We start from the raw sequence: 18824 nt of genomic DNA on the forward strand, positions 1-18824 counted from the left end.
TGTACAAACAAGCTAGTATTGGACTTTGTGCCAATGACGATTTCACTAATCATAATAACAGTTTTATTTTTTAAAGTCTGGTACAAGTGGCGTTGAGTGTACTTAATACGGCTGGGACCTTCAACAGGAATTGGTTCCTTAGAGACAAACTGCAGTTTAAGATTAAATCACTGCAGGCCCAGGTAATCATAACATAATGCATTAATGTGTTCTATAAAGTACACGTATATACAGTATTTGGAAAGCCGCAATGACGTACTGCACGCAACACGTCACTTTTGCTCATTAATATTAATGACGTTAGCAACTGTTGCTAGGAGGGTCAAGCTCGCGTTTGTCGCTAATGCTAAATGCATGGGAAGTGTACGAAAGAGATGTTTACTGAGCTAAACTTACCGATTCTTTCTGAAAATGTCCCTGTTGCTAAATTCACTGGTAAAGATGTGAAAGAACATATAAATGTTCACTTAAAGAGATGGCTTGAGTATCGAGGGCTGAAAAAAAAAAAAAAAAAATAGACCTTACCCAGGTAGCTTTTAATATCGACACCTTTTTTTCGAGTGCATTGCCTTACGCTGACGACAACATTCTCCGGTTTCAATAATCTATTCTTTACCACCATATGCCCAGTCTTTCTTATATATTATATCCTCTGGTTGTCTTACATCTCTGTCCATTCTTGGGGGTAATTTCTATTGCTATTTTTGTGTGGCGATCGCAAATGCTACTCAGTGACAACCAATGAACACTTTTTTTTTTTTTCATTAATAACAAATCTTAATTCTATTTATTTACACTTCCCCCTTGCTAAAGTTGTTTCTTTCCAACAGAGAGGGTCAGTCAGATACCATTTTATTTTTTTTTTCCCGGTCATTCATTGTCAGACAGAAGTAGAATGGATAAACGCCATGCTAAAAAATAAGTAAAAATATCAAAATGGCTTACCTCTTCGTCCTCTGTAGGACCATGGCCCCCAACAAAATGTTTACTGCATATGAAGGTGGATCCCTTTACCTTGCTGGCGTTAAACTGGTCTTTTGGACATCCGCACAAGTTGATCCATTGTTCACATTTTTTCCTCTGAGTTTTTGGCTTCGGGAAACGTTTGAAGAAAACATCCTTCATATGTCGTAATGTCAAGAGTCGCTTCTACAAGTTCCATAGCAGCAGTGTTTACTCGACATGTTCTTTTTTTGAAAGATTACCGGCAGAAAACAAGCAGTACTAACATGGATCGTATACGAGGGCGCTTCTATGTTGACCCACTTCCGGTTTACGATGGTGACGTCACGCAGCCTTGCGGTCTAAAAATAGCATTCGTGCAGTATGCTCGGAAAAAGGATGCATCTATCAGTAAAACGTTGCATTTTTGCACCGATGAGCTAATAAGACTTTGTTCAGTTTGTTGAAACTGTAGCCATTAAACGACAAAGTGGCTGCACCTCATTCAGTAATGGAGGCAATTAAGGTTTTAAGATTGTGGCCAGAAATCAATTATCAAAACCAAAATCCCATCATTTTGCTTCTTAAATCAGAAACAAATGCTACTCAGTCTACTTTGTCTTAAGTCAATAAGATTAAATTGTTATTAAAGATGCCTTTGATTGAGTTGAATGGTGTTACTTAGGTGATAGGTCTGTATGTAAAAATGTCAGCACTAAGCCATCCCGTGATTTATGGTTTGGTTTTGTGCCAGATTTCTGCACATTCTGGGACATCCATTTTGAGGTGAGGGGACTGCTTTAACATATACAGTGAACTCGTCAGTGAAGTGACGACCACAGCATTTTTTTGGTGCTCATTCTGTATTTTTGTAGCACAGGATTTGGCACATTTATTAAAATTTGCAGATGTACTGTGACAAGATGTAGGAACACGCCAAAAGAAGGGTCAACGTGCATTCACTCCCAAAGCATGCATTCGTGAGTGATAAAACTTTGGACCTCGTTCAGTGTAATTAATTTAAGATGAAGGGTTTGGTCAGTTACAAAATAAAAACTGCAACAGAGGATGTGCTCCTTCAAGGATATAAAACTAAAAAGCTTATTTTTGCTGTTTTGTAAAACATTCAGGATACGTTTCTATAAATTGTAATTTGAGAGTATTCACTTGAATATTGCTACAAGGGATTAGGAATTACAGCCAGTTTTATACACTCATTTCAGTAGCGAAAACTTAAATTAACAACCTTAATTGACATGCTACTTTTCCAATTTTTTGTTTGCAAGCCATGACTGCTCGAAGTCTGTAACGCATGGATATCAAACACTGGGTTTCATGCTCAATTGGGTTGTAATCAGAAAATGTATCCCTATACACTTCAGAATTTACCCAGCTGTTCAAGTCACATCAACAATAAACACAAGCGACCCAGTTGCCACAGCTGCACCTACTCTATTCATTCTCACTGTGAATGCATATTTTGGAATGTTGTAGAGTAGAAGCAGTTCTAGACACAAACTTTGGTGATGTTCGATCAGAAGAGATGCATGTTAAACCTTGTGTCCCCCCACCCCCATAACTGGTGATGTCCCATCACTGACCATGACATCTGTGGTGCCATGTCAATTTTGCCATTAAAAAGTACGCGTTTCAGGGAATATACTTACAGATTGCTCATAAATGGATGGATCACACTGAAAATGCCAATTCAACTTTCATGAGAATCAAATCCTTGCTAGAGGGGCCCTTAATGTAAAAAAAAATTTTGAAATATTAGAGATGTGACAGAAAATTCACCACCAAAAACTATCGACCGAAAATAGCTAAAAATGCATTTTCTGATTTCGGTTAAAATGTTTTGAAGTCCATTTGTAATGACGTAATCAAAACACAGCGAGAAGCAACACACTGGCTGACCCTGTCTCTCAAACACTCCTGGCTCACAATCAACATGCCCGCAATTTGGAAGTGTTTTGAGGGGTCAAAGAAATATGTTTGCATAGCAGTCTGTCAAAGTGTCTTGAGTGGGTACAAGGCAAAACAATTTTTCCACCTCAGGTTTAATCAGCCACTTGTCCAACAAACAATACACGAGTAAAGTTCACACAAACGAAAAAAAAAAAAAAATCACTCCCATCAACAGACTCTTCCTGTGACGGAGGATTTTGAGAAGGTGAATACGTTTGCTCGGGATACTGCTAAGGCAAAGGGCATTAATCGTAATTAAATAATAACATTTTTTAAATGAAATTTAAAAATAACTGTAGAAATTAGTTACTCGGCCAAGCGTTTCCAATATTTTGTTTTCGGGGCGGCCAAGAATTTTGCTTACGGTACATCCCTAATATTTATTTAAACACCGCTGCAGCGTGACTTCAAATGTGAACAAATCTGCTGCACAATTAAGATTTACATGACTGAGCAAATTGTGCTTCATTGGAAATCACTCTTGCATGGCAGGCAACATCACTTGGCATGAACAAACTTTTTTTTTTTTTTTTTAATTAGAACTCCAACAGATATCGTTACCTGGTCAAAATAGAAAATTTGCAGACGTGTCCAGACAAACTACATTGACACATAGCATTTTTTTAATCAATTGTCGTAAAAATGCTTGCGTTATCTGAAAAGGTCAGCGGGTCATTATGTTATATGTACAATTGGTTCCATTATGTTGCATCTGTGGCTTTCACAGCGCTCCCATCTTCTCAGGCTCTGCTTCTGTGGTCTGCGGTGTTAAGTGATCTCTCTAAAAGCTCTTTTCTCCACATACTTCAGCTTGTACTTCCTCTTGAACCTAAGGGGGAGGAAGACGAATTGAAAGAATACACATTTTGAAGAATATATGTCCCCGTGACCCAAGGATGAGGTGTTATGTAAAACTGAAGAAGATTCTTACTTGGCTCTCTCTCTGGGTTCAATCAGGTTCCTCTTCTGCAGACTCTTGAAGCGGTCCTTGAGGACGCTGCCCTCTGGCTGTATTAGAAGATCATTGCAACATATCCCCAAAAATAAAGAATCCAGGTCATACTCTTGTGGATTTAATTATTGATTAGCCACATCCATGATAATTGCAGTTTTATAACGTTGACACTTAAAACCTTTGAGCAAGTGACAGTGTTTGGTAATTTTGGAAAAACCTTTTTTAACACTTCAGACTTTTAACCCATTATAGGGCAAGTGACTATTTTTGGTCATAAAATAACATAAAAATTAGCAATTATTATTATATTATTTTTAATTGTAACTCCTATATTCATTCATTTTCCGAGCCGCTTATCATCACAAGGTAACGAACCATTCATGCATATGCAGTTTAGAGTCTACCGTGAATGTTTTTTTTGAGATGTGGGAGGAAACCAGAGTACCCAGAGAAAACCCACAAAGGCACAGGAGACCTCGCAAACTCCACACAGGAAGTCCAGAGCCCAGGATTGAAACCTTGATCTCAGAGCTGGGAGGCAATGGTGCTAACCACTTGGCCACAGTGGCGCGAATTATTTTTCATAATTATAAATAAATGTATAAATTATTATAGGGAATAAAAACCAAATGAAATCAAAATTAGGAATAAAACACAAACTTTTTACAGCCCAAGTAATACTCCAAAGTTGTTTTTTTTTTCCCATCGTATTTCACTTGGAGATAGAAATCCAATTCATTTAAATTGGGAAGACAGGCTATGAATGCTCATGTTTCAGTGCCATTGACAACACTAGACGTCACATCCATTTTGACTGGGAGTGGCGAATGAACAAATGTCCCAATCAAATGGATTGCACGTTTAATGCTGTCAATTGGAGCCAATGAGTAAATGACTGCCCAGTAAGAGTTTAAAAATATATATAATAATTTGTGCATGAAAGGGTTAAATTACTGGTTAATGAACTACAATGAGAGGAGAAGAGCACTAAAGTAAATAACAAAGAAAGATTAAACATGCTACGAATGAATCAAACCCCAACAATTGATAACACCGTGCACACTGATAAAAGGTGAGCTTTGAAAAGGAGTCGGTACCTTTAGTTCTCGTAGCGAACTTCTGAGCTCATCACTGAGCTTGATTTCAATATCATCAGCCTGAAATCTGGAGGGGGGAAAAAAAAGTGGTACATAACAGAATAACAGCAAAGTGCAAACTGACAAGTATACAGATTTGTGAATTTTTTTTTAGCAACATCAATTTACAAAAGAGAGAAGCTCTGAGGAGTTAAACAGTAAACTGCTTATCCCGCTTCATTAATTATTGCTTATGTACCTAAATATATAAATCAAATTTAGTGACGTTTTGTCACAGAAGTGATGGGGTCATTGACCACAGAAGGTGGGTTTTAATGGTGGTTTAAGTGCATCCAGGGACTTAAACGACGTAACATAATGCAACTAGTCTCTCCAGTGAGTTTCCTGGCATGATCGGAAAGCTTTTAACATCAACAACAGCTTTGATGAGCGTATTAAGTGCATACTTGAGTTTTCCAAGGCGTCTGGGCTGAGATTTCTGGGCCTCCATCTTGGCCTTGCGTCGTTTCTGTCTTGCAGCGGTTCTCTTTTCTTGCTGTTTAATGGTGGCTTTGATAGAGCGAAGCTGGAAGAGTTGTTGGCGTTTGTTGGTCTGATTTTTCTCAGACAGCCGCTGTTGCTCCTGATGGCGCAAAACAAGTAGAAAAGGCAACATTTAAATTACACATTACATTTGTGCATTTAACAAGCTACATCCAGAATACAGAGAAAATATTGATCAAAACCGTAAAGAAATTTGGAATCGAAGCTACTTCACTTGAATCTGAGAAATGTAATGACTTCGTAAGCACCTTAATTTTTTCTGCCTTTTCTTTTTTCCTTTGTCTCTCAGTCTTCTTCTCTGCCAGTACGATGGCTCCTCCCACTGTGCCCTCCTCTTCTTCCTTAATAGCAGACACTTTGTCGTCTTCATTAATAGCAGACACTTTGTCGTCTTCATTAATAGCAGACACTTCGTCGTCTTCATTCTCCTCTACCAGGCCTTCCACTTGCTCCTGAAAGATAGTCTCCTGCAAACAAAAACACCACGTCAATTCCAGTTTAATCCAAATTGAGAGCAAAGATTGACAGTCGTCCTGGAAGGAGTCAGTTACCTCCGTTGCTCTTTTGTCTTTGTCGACAGCGAGCCGTCTCTCAATTCTTTTTTCCGCCTTCTGTTTCTTAATCTCCACGTTGTGGGCTTCTTGAAGCAAAGCCTGGATTCAAATTGTGAGAACATGCAAGTCTTTATTTGCTGCTTTGGGGTCACGTAATAGACTAAGAATAAGGAATATACACGAGAGGATCCCAAATCGCGGGCAGGGGGTGGGGGACCATGCTTACAGGTAGATGAGGAAAAGGTGATTGTTTAGTAAATGAAAAACTAACAGGCATATTGGTTTTGGGTATTTGATTTATACCGCCCACAGTGTGTTTGCAAATCCTCAGATCCCAGGATACCATTCACACAATGGTTTCCTGAGCTCCAATGCATTCTCTTCACATTTCCAAAAAGGAAATACTGGAGCGCCAGGATAAGATCATCACTGGACACAAACTCAAATATTCGTCAGAAATAAATTTCGAGTAGAGATGCACAGATACCAACAATGTACTTATATCCTTAAGAATACTTTCTTAAAGTGAATCAATCAGAAATTCAGGATTTGAATCTGTCGGAAATTTTGAGGGGGGAAAAAAACGCAATATTAGCTTGAGAACCGTCATCCTTAACAACTCAAAGTCTCTTAATTGCGAAATTTAGACAATCCGGATGGAAAGCTTAAGATCTCGCTTTGTTCTTTTTGTTGCTGTTCTTGGTGAGGACACTAATGATAAAATGCTATCACTTCATTATTTGTGGACTGCTCAGAAATGTGGTAGGTGTATTTTTGAGATGTATACACACCGATTTTTATTTTTTTGCCGCAGAGCTGATTAATTACATTAATTCCGAACATATCGCTGTCTGCGCGCTCCAAGTTAGGCAATAAAGGGCATGCTCACTCTTCAGGTGTGCTTGTCATGTCTCTGGGATGATGAGATGTTGAGGGAACTAGCTGGGCTGTCATAGTTCATTTTAATTTAAAAGTGTGGTATTGGGGTTTTTACTTAAACATGCTGTCAAAATCAGATCACAACTGTGTGTTTTAATGGAAATTGCTATTTGAAAACCCTTACAAGAGACTCAAAGATCATTGAATCAGTGGATATTTTCCAAAGTCTTTGATATTTAACCAGGTATCAGGTTAAATGTGTTCAGTTCTTTGTGCGACTACACAGTAGATTGGAAATTTACCTGGTGGGAGAAGAAGTCTGGATTATAAGAACCGCCAGGAGCGATCACCTCCACTGCAGGTAGTGTGGATGGCTTATCATTCATCTTCTCTGGTCGCTACCACAACATAAACCAATAGCTTACTACAGTAAATGCATTTGCTGCAGATTGTGATAAACTTCTGTTTTAGGATTTCGTTTTGGTTTACCTTGACCCGCTTTTTCCCAGTCTGCTGCAGGTACCATGGATCTGCTGAACTTTTGGCTGTTCACAAAGGAAAAACAATTATTAAAATTTTTGTCCTTGTAATGAATTAGTATTACGGATGTTGGCAGAACAGAACATCTCCCGCAACCTTTTACCTATCAGACTCAATTGGCTCTTACAAATGTAGCTGTATTGCGAGTGTTGCGACTGCAAAAAAACAACGGCAAAGCTCTGCAGAGTAAAAATGGAAAATAATATCTTCTGCAACATTTCACCAATGTGTTAAAAGCCATATGTGCTGATCCCACCTATTGAAAAGTAGCATTCCACCAGTTACGCTGGAAATACAGTGCCTTGCAAAAGTATTCGGCCCCCTTGAATCTTGCAACCTTTCGCCACATTTCAAGCTTCAAACATAAAGATATGAAATTTAATTTTTTTGTCAAGAATCAACAACAAGTGGGACACAATCGTGAAGTGGAACAACATTTATTGGATAATTTAAACTTTTTTAACAAATAAAAAACTGAAAAGTGGGGCGTGCAATATTATTCGGCCCCTTTACTTTCAGTGCAGCAAACTCACTCCAGAAGTTCAGTGAGGATCGCTGAATGATCCAATGTTGTCCTAAATGACCAATGATGATAAATAGAATCCACCTGTGTGTAATCAAGTCTCCGTATAAATGCACCTGCTCTGTGATAGTCTCAGGGTTCTGTTTAAAGTGCAGAGAGCATTATGAAAACCAAGGAACACACCAGGCAGGTCCGAGATACTGTTGTGGAGAAGTTTAAAGCCGGATTTGGATACAAAAAGATTTCCCAAGCTTTAAATATCTCAAGGAGCACTGTGCAATCCATCATATTGAAATGGAAGGAGCATCAGACCACTGCAAATCTACCAAGTCCCGGCCGTCCTTCCAAACTTTCTTCTCAAACAAGGAGAAAACTGATCAGAGATGCAGCCAAGAGGCCCATGATCACTCTGGATGAACTGCAGAGATCTACAGCTGAGGTGGGAGAGTCTGTCCATAGGACAACAATCACTCGTACACTGCACAAATCTGGCCTTTATGGAAGAGTGGCAAGAAGAAAGCCATTTCTCAAAGATATCCATAAAAAGTCTCGTTTAAAGTTTGCCACAAGCCACCTGGGAGACACACCAAACATGTGGAAGAAGGTGCTCTGGTCAGATGAAACCAAAATTGAACTTTTTGGCCACAATGCAAAACAATATGTTTGGCGTAAAAGCAACACAGCTCATCACCCTGAACACACCATCCCAACTGTCAAACATGGTGGTGGCAGCATCATGGTTTGGGCCTGCTTTTCTTCAGCAGGGACAGGGAAGATGGTTAAAATTGACGGGAAGATGGATGCAGCCAAATACAGGAACATTCTGGAAGAAAACCTGTTGGTATCTGCACAAGACCTGAGACTGGGACGGAGATTTATCTTCCAACAGGACAATGATCCAAAACATAAAGCCAAATCTACAATGGAATGGTTAAAAAATAAACGTATCCAGGTGTTAGTCAAAGTCCAGACCTGAATCCAATGGAGAATCTGTGGAAAGAGCTGAAGACTGCTGTTCACAAACACTCTCCATCCAACCTCACTGAGCTCGAGCTGTTTTGCAAGGAAGAATGGGCAAGAATGTCAGTCGCTCGATGTGCTTTATCTTCCAACAGGACAATGATCCAAAACGATTTTGTATCGTAACCCCCCACGGGGGGTCCTTATATCCTGGTAGCCTCCCTATTTCTATTTTTTGTCTCCTCAGACAAAAGTTTTTGTCTCATGTTGCTCTGCCATCTTTGCAGAATTTGCGGAAAAGCGTTCGCATCGACTTCAGTCTTTATAACGAATGGGGAAAGGTGGAAGTGACATATCCCGTAAAGCAGTCAGCACATTTGTAGTTTGTATGGCAGGGTTCCTGCCACCCTCCTCAAAGTAAATCAGTGCCGATGAAAGCGATACAGACCCCTTCAAGAAAAAATGTCATTCAACTAGTTGTCAGTTGACAAATCACAAATGTTATAAAAATATTTTATAAATGTTGAAAAGTTACCCAGTTTTGCTTTAAATGGTAATGGATCTACACTTGTATTGCGCCTCAGGGGCTTCAATAAAGTTCAGTGTTCGCATTGTTCAATTTTTTTCATGCCAATTTTTACACTTTTACTGCAAATGAATATCTGCTCCAACAATTGGCTATCGGCCCCTCTAACTACGAATAATCGGTATCGTATCAGTCCTACATACAGTTGTGGTCAAAAGTTTACATACACTTGTGAAGAACATAATGTCATGGCTCTCTTGAGTTTCCAGTTATTTCTACAACTCTGATTTTTCTCCGATAGAGTGATTGGAACAGATACTTCTTTGTCACAAAAAACATTCATTAAGTTTGGTTCTTTTATGACTTTATTATGGGTTAACAGAAAAAGTGATCAAATCTGCTGGGTCAAAAATATACATACAGCAACACGAATTAGCAATTTCTTGTGAGTGATTATTGACTTGAACAATCATTGACTTGAACAAGTCAGGAAAGTCACTTGGAGCCATTTCAAAGCAGCTGCAGGTCCCAAGAGCAACAGTGCAAACAATTGTAAGTATAAAGTGCATGGCATTGTTTTGTCACTGCCACGATCAGGAAGAAAATGCAAGCTATCACCTGCTGCTGAGAGAAAATTGGTCAGGAGGTTGAAGATTCAACCTAGAATCACCAAAAAGCAGATCTGCCAAGAATTAGAAGCTGCTGGAACACAGGTGTCATTGTCCACAATCAAGCGTGTTTTGCATCTCCATGGACTGAGAGGCTGCCATGCAAGAAGGAAGCCCTTGCTCCAAAAGCGGCACCTTAAGGCTCGACTGAAGTTTGCTGCTGATCACATGGACAAAGATAAGACCTTCTGGAGGAAAGTTCTGTGGTCAGACGAAACAAAAATCGAGCTGTTTGGCCACAATGCCCAGCAATATGTTTGGAGGAGAAAAGGTGAGGCCTTTAACCCCAAGTACACCATGCCTACCGTCAAGCACGGTGGTGATAGTATTATGTTGTGGGGCTGTTTTGCTTCCAATGGAACTGGTGCTTTACAGAGAGTAAATGGGATAATGAAGAAGGAGGATTACCTTCAAATTCTTCAAGATAACCTAACGTCATGAGCCCGAAGATCGGGTCTTGGGCGCAGTTGGGTGTTCCAACAGGACAATGACCCCAAACACACATCAAAAGTGGTAATGGAATGGCTAAATCAGACTAGAGTTAAGGTTTTCGAATGGCCTTCCCAAAGTCCTGACTTGAACTTGTGGACAATGCTGAAGAAACAAGTCCATGTCAGAAAGCCATCAAATTTAACTGAACTGTACCAATTCTGTCAAGAGGAGTGGTCAAAGATTCAACCAGAAGCTTGCCAGAAGCTTGTGGATGGCTACCAAAAGCGCCTAATTGAAGTGAAAATGGCCAAGGGACATGTTACCAAATATTAGCGCTGCTGTATGTATATTTTTGACCCAGCAGATTTGATCACTTTTTTCTGTTCACCCATAATAAAATCATAAAAGAACCAAACTTCATGAATGTTTTTTGTGACAAAGAAGTATCTGTTCCAATCACTATCAGAGAAAAATCAGAGTTGTAGAAATAACTGGAAACTCAAGAGAGCCATGACATTATGTTCTTCACAAGTGTATGTAAACTTTTGACCACAACTGTAGGTTTTAACAGTACTTAAAAAGATGCACAATCAGATTACATATTAATGACAGGGGAAAAAAATAACTTTGTAAGCGATGATCAACAACCAGGAACCTACAATTGACAAGAATCATCCTGATTTTTGCTTAGAGTAAATACTAACTTGTCACTCTGACCATGTACTTTTCTCGATGGTTCAGTGAAAGTTTGCATTCTTTGGCTCTGCAATATGCTGAAGAGATTTAAACAGAGCAGTGTGCATTTTAAAGGACACTTCCAAAAGCCATCTTCAATCAGTGCAGAAGATAAAATCCCCCTCCCTGAGCTTCCACTTTGGGCCCGTTTGATCACCGCAAGTGGCAGAGAAAAGAGAACTTTTCAAGATTATTTTAGATCAAACAAAATTAAAGTGTTCGAGCTACTTAATTTATCAAGCGGATCTACAGTACACTGTTATGTCAGATATGACTAACAATGACAGAAGGGGGAAAATAAGTGAACCCTCTGTCTAAGGAGACTTAAACAGCAATTGAAACCAATTTTTAACAAACAATTTAAGTCAGGCGTGTACCCAATCACTAATGAGTGGTTTAAAGCTGCCCTGCCCACTATAAAACACACACCTGGTAAGAATTTTCTTGATGAGAAGCATTGTCGGATGTGCATCATGGCTCGGGCAAAAGAGCAGTCTGAAGACCTACGATCAAGGATTGTTGATTTGTATAAAGCTGGGAAAGGATACAAAACCATCTCTAAAAGTCTGGATGTTCATCAATCGACAGCCAGAGAAGTTGTCTACAAATGGAGAGTTTGGCACTGCTGCTTCTCTCCCAAGGAGTGGCGGTCCACCAAAGACGACGCCAAGAGTTCAGCACATAATACTCAGAGAGTAAAAAAAAAAGGAACCCTAGCGTGTCTGCTAAAGAATTACAGAAATCACTGGCACAGTCCAATATCTCTGTGCACACATCAACTATATGTAAAACTATGGGCAAGAATGGTGTTCATGGATGGACTCCACAGAGGAAGCCAGTGCTGGCAAAAAAAAAACATTTTTGCTCGCTTAATGTTCGCAAAAAGGCACTTGGACACTCCACAGAAGTTTTGGCAAAATATTTTGTGGACTGATGAAACCAACGTTGAATTGTTTGGGAGTAACGCACAACATCAGGTCTGAAGGAAAAATGGAACAGCTCACTAACATCAACATCTCATCCCCACCGTGAAGCATGGTGGAGGGAGCATCATGATTGGGGCTGTTTTGCTACCTCAAGTCCTTGAAAACTTGCAATCATTAACGGAAGAATGAATTCAAACATTTATCAGGATGTTTTGCAGGAAAACCCTGAGGCCGTCTGTCAGAAAGTTACAGCTAAAAAGAGGATGGATGCTGTAACAAGACAATGATCCAAAACACAGAAGTAAATCAACTTCAGAATGGTTTCAGAAGAACAAAATACTGGATACAAAATCTGGAGTGGCCAAGTCAAAGTCCAGGCTTGAACGCCATTGAGATGCTGTGGCATGACCTAAAGACAGCGATTCATTCCAGACATCCTAGGAAGCTGACTGAACAACAGCAGTTTTGTAGAGAAGAATGGGCCAAGATTAGTCCTGATTGATGTGCCAGACTGATCTGCAGCTACAGGAAGCGTCTGGTCGAAGTTATTACTGCCTTGGGGGGGGGGGGGATATTAAACATGATGGTTCACTTATCTTTCCCCCTTCTGTCGTTGTTTGCATTCTATCCTCTTTAAAATATTAAAAACCACCCAAACATTTATAGGTTTAGTTAAAGCAGATACTCTTTCATCTGTGTGATTTTGACAAAGATCTGATTACATTTGATGGTGATTTTATGCAGTAATGCGAGAAATTCCAAAACGTTCATTTAATTTTTCATATCAATGTAAATGAATGGGTTCCGTGTAAGGATGTCCTGATACTGGTTTGACTTCCGAGCTGATTTTTTTCCAAATGTTTTGCCGATAATACCTTTGAGTGCCTAAATAACAGTTGGACAATTATTTATGTTAATTGTAAATAATTTATTTGGTTCTATCAAACGAGTTGTTGATTGTTATTTGGTTATATTAGACGGAATTATTATTTGTTTGTTTGCCTACTGCCCGTAGTTAGCTGGGATAGGCTCCAGCACCTGGACATAGCGGCATGGAAAATGAATGAATGAATGAATGATTTCATGGGAAAAGGCTTGTGACGTCACGTTTGGCGACATACTTATGTGGGAGGAGCTGTGTGTGACAGATTCGCTCAGGCAGGAAGCAGAGAGCCGAAACAGTTTTCGACCACTGTATTTTCTTTGTTTTGTTGATATAACGTTTAGAGTTAATAAATTTTCGTTTCCTCATTATATACATATAAAACATCAAGAATGTTTATTCCCCCGCTGATCGGCGGGCGTGAGGAGGACGAGGAAGAGAGCGTCGGATTCTAAAGGGCCTTTCGTTGTGGATACTACAGAACCGATCCGATACCTATATTTTTAGACCAGTAAAAGCAACGCAAAAAAATTATTTTTGTATTAAACTAAGCTCTGCCGGTAACTCCTCAAGAATATTACACGATGCCCGTTGCCTATAATTAGTTTCTAATTAGCAGTAGTCTGACTCTGCAGACATATTTGCCTAGTGATTTGATTTACAGCAGCCGAAAAACACAGGGGAACTGAAAACAGGCAACTGTTGGATCCGATCTTGTCACCAAATCAGATAGTGTCCGATACTCCAAAAATAGCCGTAATGTGTGCAGATACCGATACTGAGGACAGGGATATCCCTAGTTCCTTGTTTGACAAAAAGAAAAACTACTTACACTCTTGACCCCAGATGTCATAATATTCTCTTTTTGGGTAATTGTTGGCCTCCGTCACTGCCTTTTTTACTCCTGTTTTGGGTGTCTGTCGGTTGAGCAGCTTTTTCTGGCTGCGTGGCACTACGCCTTTGGCGGCCAGGTGCTCTACCCTTTTGGCAGCATTCCGAAGTTTCTTTGCATTGGGCTGTTGATAGGCCAGCACACTAAAGAACCATACACAGAAGAGATAAGCATTTCATGAGAATAATCCACAAGTACAGTAAAATAGGGAAAGGACAACGACCAAATGATTACAAAATGAATAGATGAAAACATTGTCAACTAAGACACTCATACCAATTCCAAAATTTGAATGGAATGCAAAATATAATCTGGTCCAATAAAGATGATCATATCAGTGGTATGTTTAGTTTAAATGCATTAATTATTAAATACAGTAGTATGAAAACCTAAAAAATAAAAACTGATTTAAATTGCTCTTTAAGTCTCCTTAGGCAGACGGTTCACTTACTTATCCCCCCCGTATTTCATTGTTTGCAAACTATCCTCATTAAAATATGAAAACTTATAAATGTTTGGGTGGTTTTAGTTAAAGCAGACACTTTTTTCATCTATATGATTTTGACAGATCAGATCACATTTGATGGGGATTTTTGCAGGAATGTGAAAAATTCCAGGAGGTTCAGATACTTTTTCATACCACTGTATGTAATTTATACTGCTGAATGTACATTTGCAAATCCTCAGATCCCAGGATACCATTTACACAACAGTTTCCTGAGCTCCTGTGAATTGTCTTCACATTTCCTAAAAGGAAATACTGGGAGCGCAAGGATGAGATCATCACTGGATGGACACAGTTGTAAATTTAAAAGATTTAAAAAAAAAAAAAAAAAGAAAGAAAGAAAGAAAGAAAAAAGTCGTTTATGAGGGATTGATATTAGGTAGAAATCATCAGGGGATCATTTATACTGACTCTTTAATTGGCGGGACAAGGGAATCATGCTGCAGGATGAGGTCTATCCTGAGAGGACGCTGCGACTTTCCTTTCCTCTTCTTGTTCTTCACCTGCTCTGATGCTTTAGAGACAAAAGGATGCAAGGTTGGATTCAGTGTCTGACTATCTGTATATTAAATTGTCAATTTGTGTAAAATGCCTAAGTGTTAAGTGACACTCAGGAAACTAAGGACAACTAGAATGAATAACATTCCATTTGTTTACCTTTGCGATCATCTTTTTGTTGATGTCCAGCATCAAGAAAGAATAACGAGTCATCTGGCTTCTCAGCCAACAATCCACTGCAACAAACCCACAAATTGCACATTTAGATACGCAGAAGTTAAGGAATCGTGTCAACAATCGTCCACTTACTAAATATTTAGACCATACAAGGTATTTTATGACTCGTAGAATTAAACAAGAGTTATATGTCAAGTTTCTTCTACTTACCCGGTGGTCCTCTCTTGGTGTCTGATGTCTTCCAAAAAATCTTCTACGTCATTAATGTCGCTGTGTTTGTTCCAGTTCTTTTTCTTATTCTTGTTCACGCGCTTTCTTCGAGTACTAACGTCGGCTTTATTTTCCGAGAAACTTAAAAAGCCTGGCTGTGTTGCCACCACGCGTTTCAGCCTCCTGGCTGCCGCCATGTTGGAGTTGAGAGAAAAAGCAAACGTTTCTTCTTCCTTTGTGAAATATTCTGTAGAAAAGCACTCTGGCGCTACTTACAGACTCAATGTCGGAACTACAACACAGACTGTTTTACATTGAGTTAATGCAGTACTGTAGTCATTGCAATGCGTATGTCGTTTAACAGATTTGAACATTATTTTGAACTTTCGGTGATAATTGTTCCCACATATCTGGGATGCAGGCTGCTATTAAATTATAAGTCTCCCTTAGGGTTTTGATAAGAATTACAATAATTTATATATATATATTCCAAGATAAAAATATAACAAAATGCAAATAACAGAAATGATCAAATGTTTTACAACACTTGGGAAACATTCACAGAAAATGAACTTGGCTGCACATTTTGTTTCGTGTTAAATGTGGCTGTAAAACCAAAAATGTTTTTTTAAGTTACTTAAAGTGTTTAAATTCTTAAATAAGAATGTGCTTGTAGTGCTTTGCGTGACAGTTTGCTGATTTTGGTGATCATGTTGCAGCATATATGTTTGTCCCAAATGCATCATGGGAAACGAGCCTCCAAATGCGCTCCTATACTTTTTCTTTTTTCCCTCCCTTCATTTTGTACGAGCGAGAACAACGCGTTAGAGACTCAAGAAATTAAATCCCAACCAAAAGCTGCAATTTAACATTCAAATTTAAAAGGTAAGTCTTTCATTTTTCACCAAACGTGAATGTATCATAAACAGCGTTTCGGTACGTCGGATGGGCGAATATTTCGTTGATTTTCGGTAAACACTATTAAAGGCAGAGCCGCCGAGCCTTTATCTGCCTGCTGAACTCAGCAACCCGAAGAAGCATTCGTAATCTGCTCGGGTTTTTTTCTCTCGGAAGTGCGTCCCGAGTGAAGGGTCAGCTGACAAAATATTGTCCACTTAGTGAACCTTGACGTGTCTAGTGTCGTCTCCGATAACAAGATTCCACTTTCATGCCGCGGGGTTTCCACAAATCGGCTGTTTTTCACAACCATTGCAATCGCTAGAGTGAATTTTCCTTTCCGTTTACGTTCTTCAAAGCAGCAGCCAGCCATTATGTGCGGGTGTGTTAGTGCATGAACATAGGGCAGCCGAGAGGGGCGGTGTCACATGGTTTTCGTCTATAAAAGCTCATTTTCATTTGGAAAATCTACGCTAGTGTCAAACGGGGATGAACTGTGACTTGAAACGAACATACCCTCAACAGTGCGCAATGGGCGGGCTTTTAGCAGTTTTCTTCTCATTGGTTGAAAGCGCAACAAACAGCCCTCAAAGTGTCTTTTGATTGGGCATTTCGGTTGTCATTTATGACGCAGGTGAAGCAGTATCAGAACTGCCCCGGAAAACATTTTTTTGAAACACGCATAAACAAGCCGAATAAAAGTTTGTTGGCATACTCAGTTTTATATCGTTTTACATCATGTCAGTTTTTTTTTTATATGTCTTTACCCATTACTGTCAGTCCCTTCCTATGCAGAACAAAACTTTTAATTTGGCATGCATTAACTTAACAAAAGTTGGTGTGCTTTCAGCTCTGATCCACAGTCACAATGGCACGTACAAAGCAGACTGCCCGTAAGTCCACTGGAGGCAAAGCTCCACGTAAGCAGCTGGCCACAAAGGCTGCCCGTAAAAGTGCCCCTTCCACCGGAGGTGTGAAGAAGCCCCATCGTTACAGGTGATTGCTCTTCATTTAGAATGTGAATAAACAATCTATAGTACACACTTGCAAGGGCAAATTTAACGAGTTACTCCAATATGACATTTGAGTTACATACACAGACTTCTAGGGCTGAAGGAGAATCGAACGCAGTGTCTTCTGTCTTGCACAGGCCCGGTACCGTGGCTCTGCGTGAGATCCGTCGTTACCAGAAATCCACCGAGCTTCTGATCCGTAAACTGCCATTCCAGCGTTTGGTGAGAGAAATCGCCCAGGACTTCAAGACTGATCTGCGTTTCCAGAGTGCAGCCATCGGTGCGCTGCAGGTCTGTCAGATTAGATGTTAGTTCCTCTATTTGGTGATGTCGTCCCACTAAACCACCAAAACTTTTCCACCCCGAATAGGAGGCCAGCGAGGCCTACCTGGTGGGTCTGTTTGAGGACACCAACTTGTGTGCCATCCATGCAAAGCGTGTCACCATCATGCCAAAAGACATCCAGCTGGCACGTCGTATCCGTGGGGAGCGGGCTTAATTTTCCTTTCTTATAATATTCTCTTTTCCTATTCCTTCACTATTCTTTCCTTCTCCCAACATAGATAGTAGTTTGGTTTGAGGTTCTCTATATCATGATTGTGATAACCGTAAATGTGTGATTTTGTCTTGGTTGGTGCTACAAGTAGAAGAGTTTCTTTAGGTATGTATTAATTCGAGTATGAAACTTTACACTCCTCACTTTAGCTATTGCTATGAATTAGGGTGTTTTTGCTAGCCATCGAGTAGTGTGTAATCTTGAAAGAGCATAGTAAAAAACATTTACATCTTCATAGTGAAACGGATATATTCATTGATATAATGGGGTCTTGTGTTTTTCTTTTGGTCATTTTAAAATTTACATTTATTTTAAACACTCGTCTTCGTGGTGGGTAAGTGTATCAGATTCCAAATGCTTTATTCAGGTTGTCAATTTCAAATGTCATTGTACTAGGATGATTGCATGGTTTGACACTTATAAGAGGCGTAAATGTAGCAGACCATATTTGATTTTCTTCCTTGGTTTTCACCACATTATGTCCATGCAATGTTATGATTTTTTGTTTCTCTCTCAGGTCAATATCTATTTTTTTCTACTGTTTTTGATTTGTGTTTTTGGTCATTTTGAAGGCTAAAACATTTGTACTCCAAAATTCACATACAAACATGAATAAAATTGTGATTACAAAACAATAGTGACTGGTGACTTTCATATTAAATATAGTTTATCCACAAAAATAAAATCCCCACACAGTTGTATTAGAAAACAGTAATGGTCATTTGAACATGCAATGTACACTATTTTTAAGCAGTTACTGGTTTGATCATTTATTCTATGCATCATCAACTACTGTGCCATATTGTGGTTTCCAATAAAGAACAATTATGACTGAAACTAAAAGTATAACCAATTAAAATCATACTTGGTTAAAAAAAAAAAATCCAGGAAATATGCTGTTTTATTTGAAGATGTGATTGACATTTTAAAAAAGAGCGATAAATT

General features: G+C 39.3%; 2 protein-coding genes across 2 annotated transcripts; one reads left to right on the forward strand and one right to left on the reverse strand.

Moving 5' to 3' along the window:
* Nucleotides 1-2984: 2984 nt before the first annotated feature.
* Nucleotides 2985-16629, reverse strand: nop53 (NOP53 ribosome biogenesis factor). The gene is made up of 12 exons (XM_057838241.1): nucleotides 15414-16629; nucleotides 15186-15262; nucleotides 14940-15042; nucleotides 13964-14166; nucleotides 7428-7483; nucleotides 7241-7336; nucleotides 6057-6158; nucleotides 5754-5972; nucleotides 5409-5584; nucleotides 4963-5029; nucleotides 3842-3918; nucleotides 2985-3739 (listed from the first exon to the last, which is right to left on the reverse strand). Exons 1-12 carry the CDS (start codon nucleotides 15608-15610, stop codon nucleotides 3679-3681), a joined length of 1434 nt encoding a protein of 477 aa, XP_057694224.1. The 5' UTR covers nucleotides 15611-16629; the 3' UTR covers nucleotides 2985-3678.
* Nucleotides 16146-18514, forward strand: LOC130917141 (histone H3.3A). Its single transcript, XM_057838242.1, has 4 exons — nucleotides 16146-16298; nucleotides 17161-17306; nucleotides 17461-17614; nucleotides 17694-18514. Exons 2-4 carry the CDS (start codon nucleotides 17179-17181, stop codon nucleotides 17820-17822), a joined length of 411 nt encoding a protein of 136 aa, XP_057694225.1. The 5' UTR covers nucleotides 16146-16298; nucleotides 17161-17178; the 3' UTR covers nucleotides 17823-18514.
* The last annotated feature ends 310 nt before the right edge of the window (nucleotides 18515-18824 follow it).

Source organism: Corythoichthys intestinalis, chromosome 6, assembly GCF_030265065.1.
Source record: "Corythoichthys intestinalis isolate RoL2023-P3 chromosome 6, ASM3026506v1, whole genome shotgun sequence".
NCBI lineage: Eukaryota > Metazoa > Chordata > Actinopteri > Syngnathiformes > Syngnathidae > Corythoichthys > Corythoichthys intestinalis.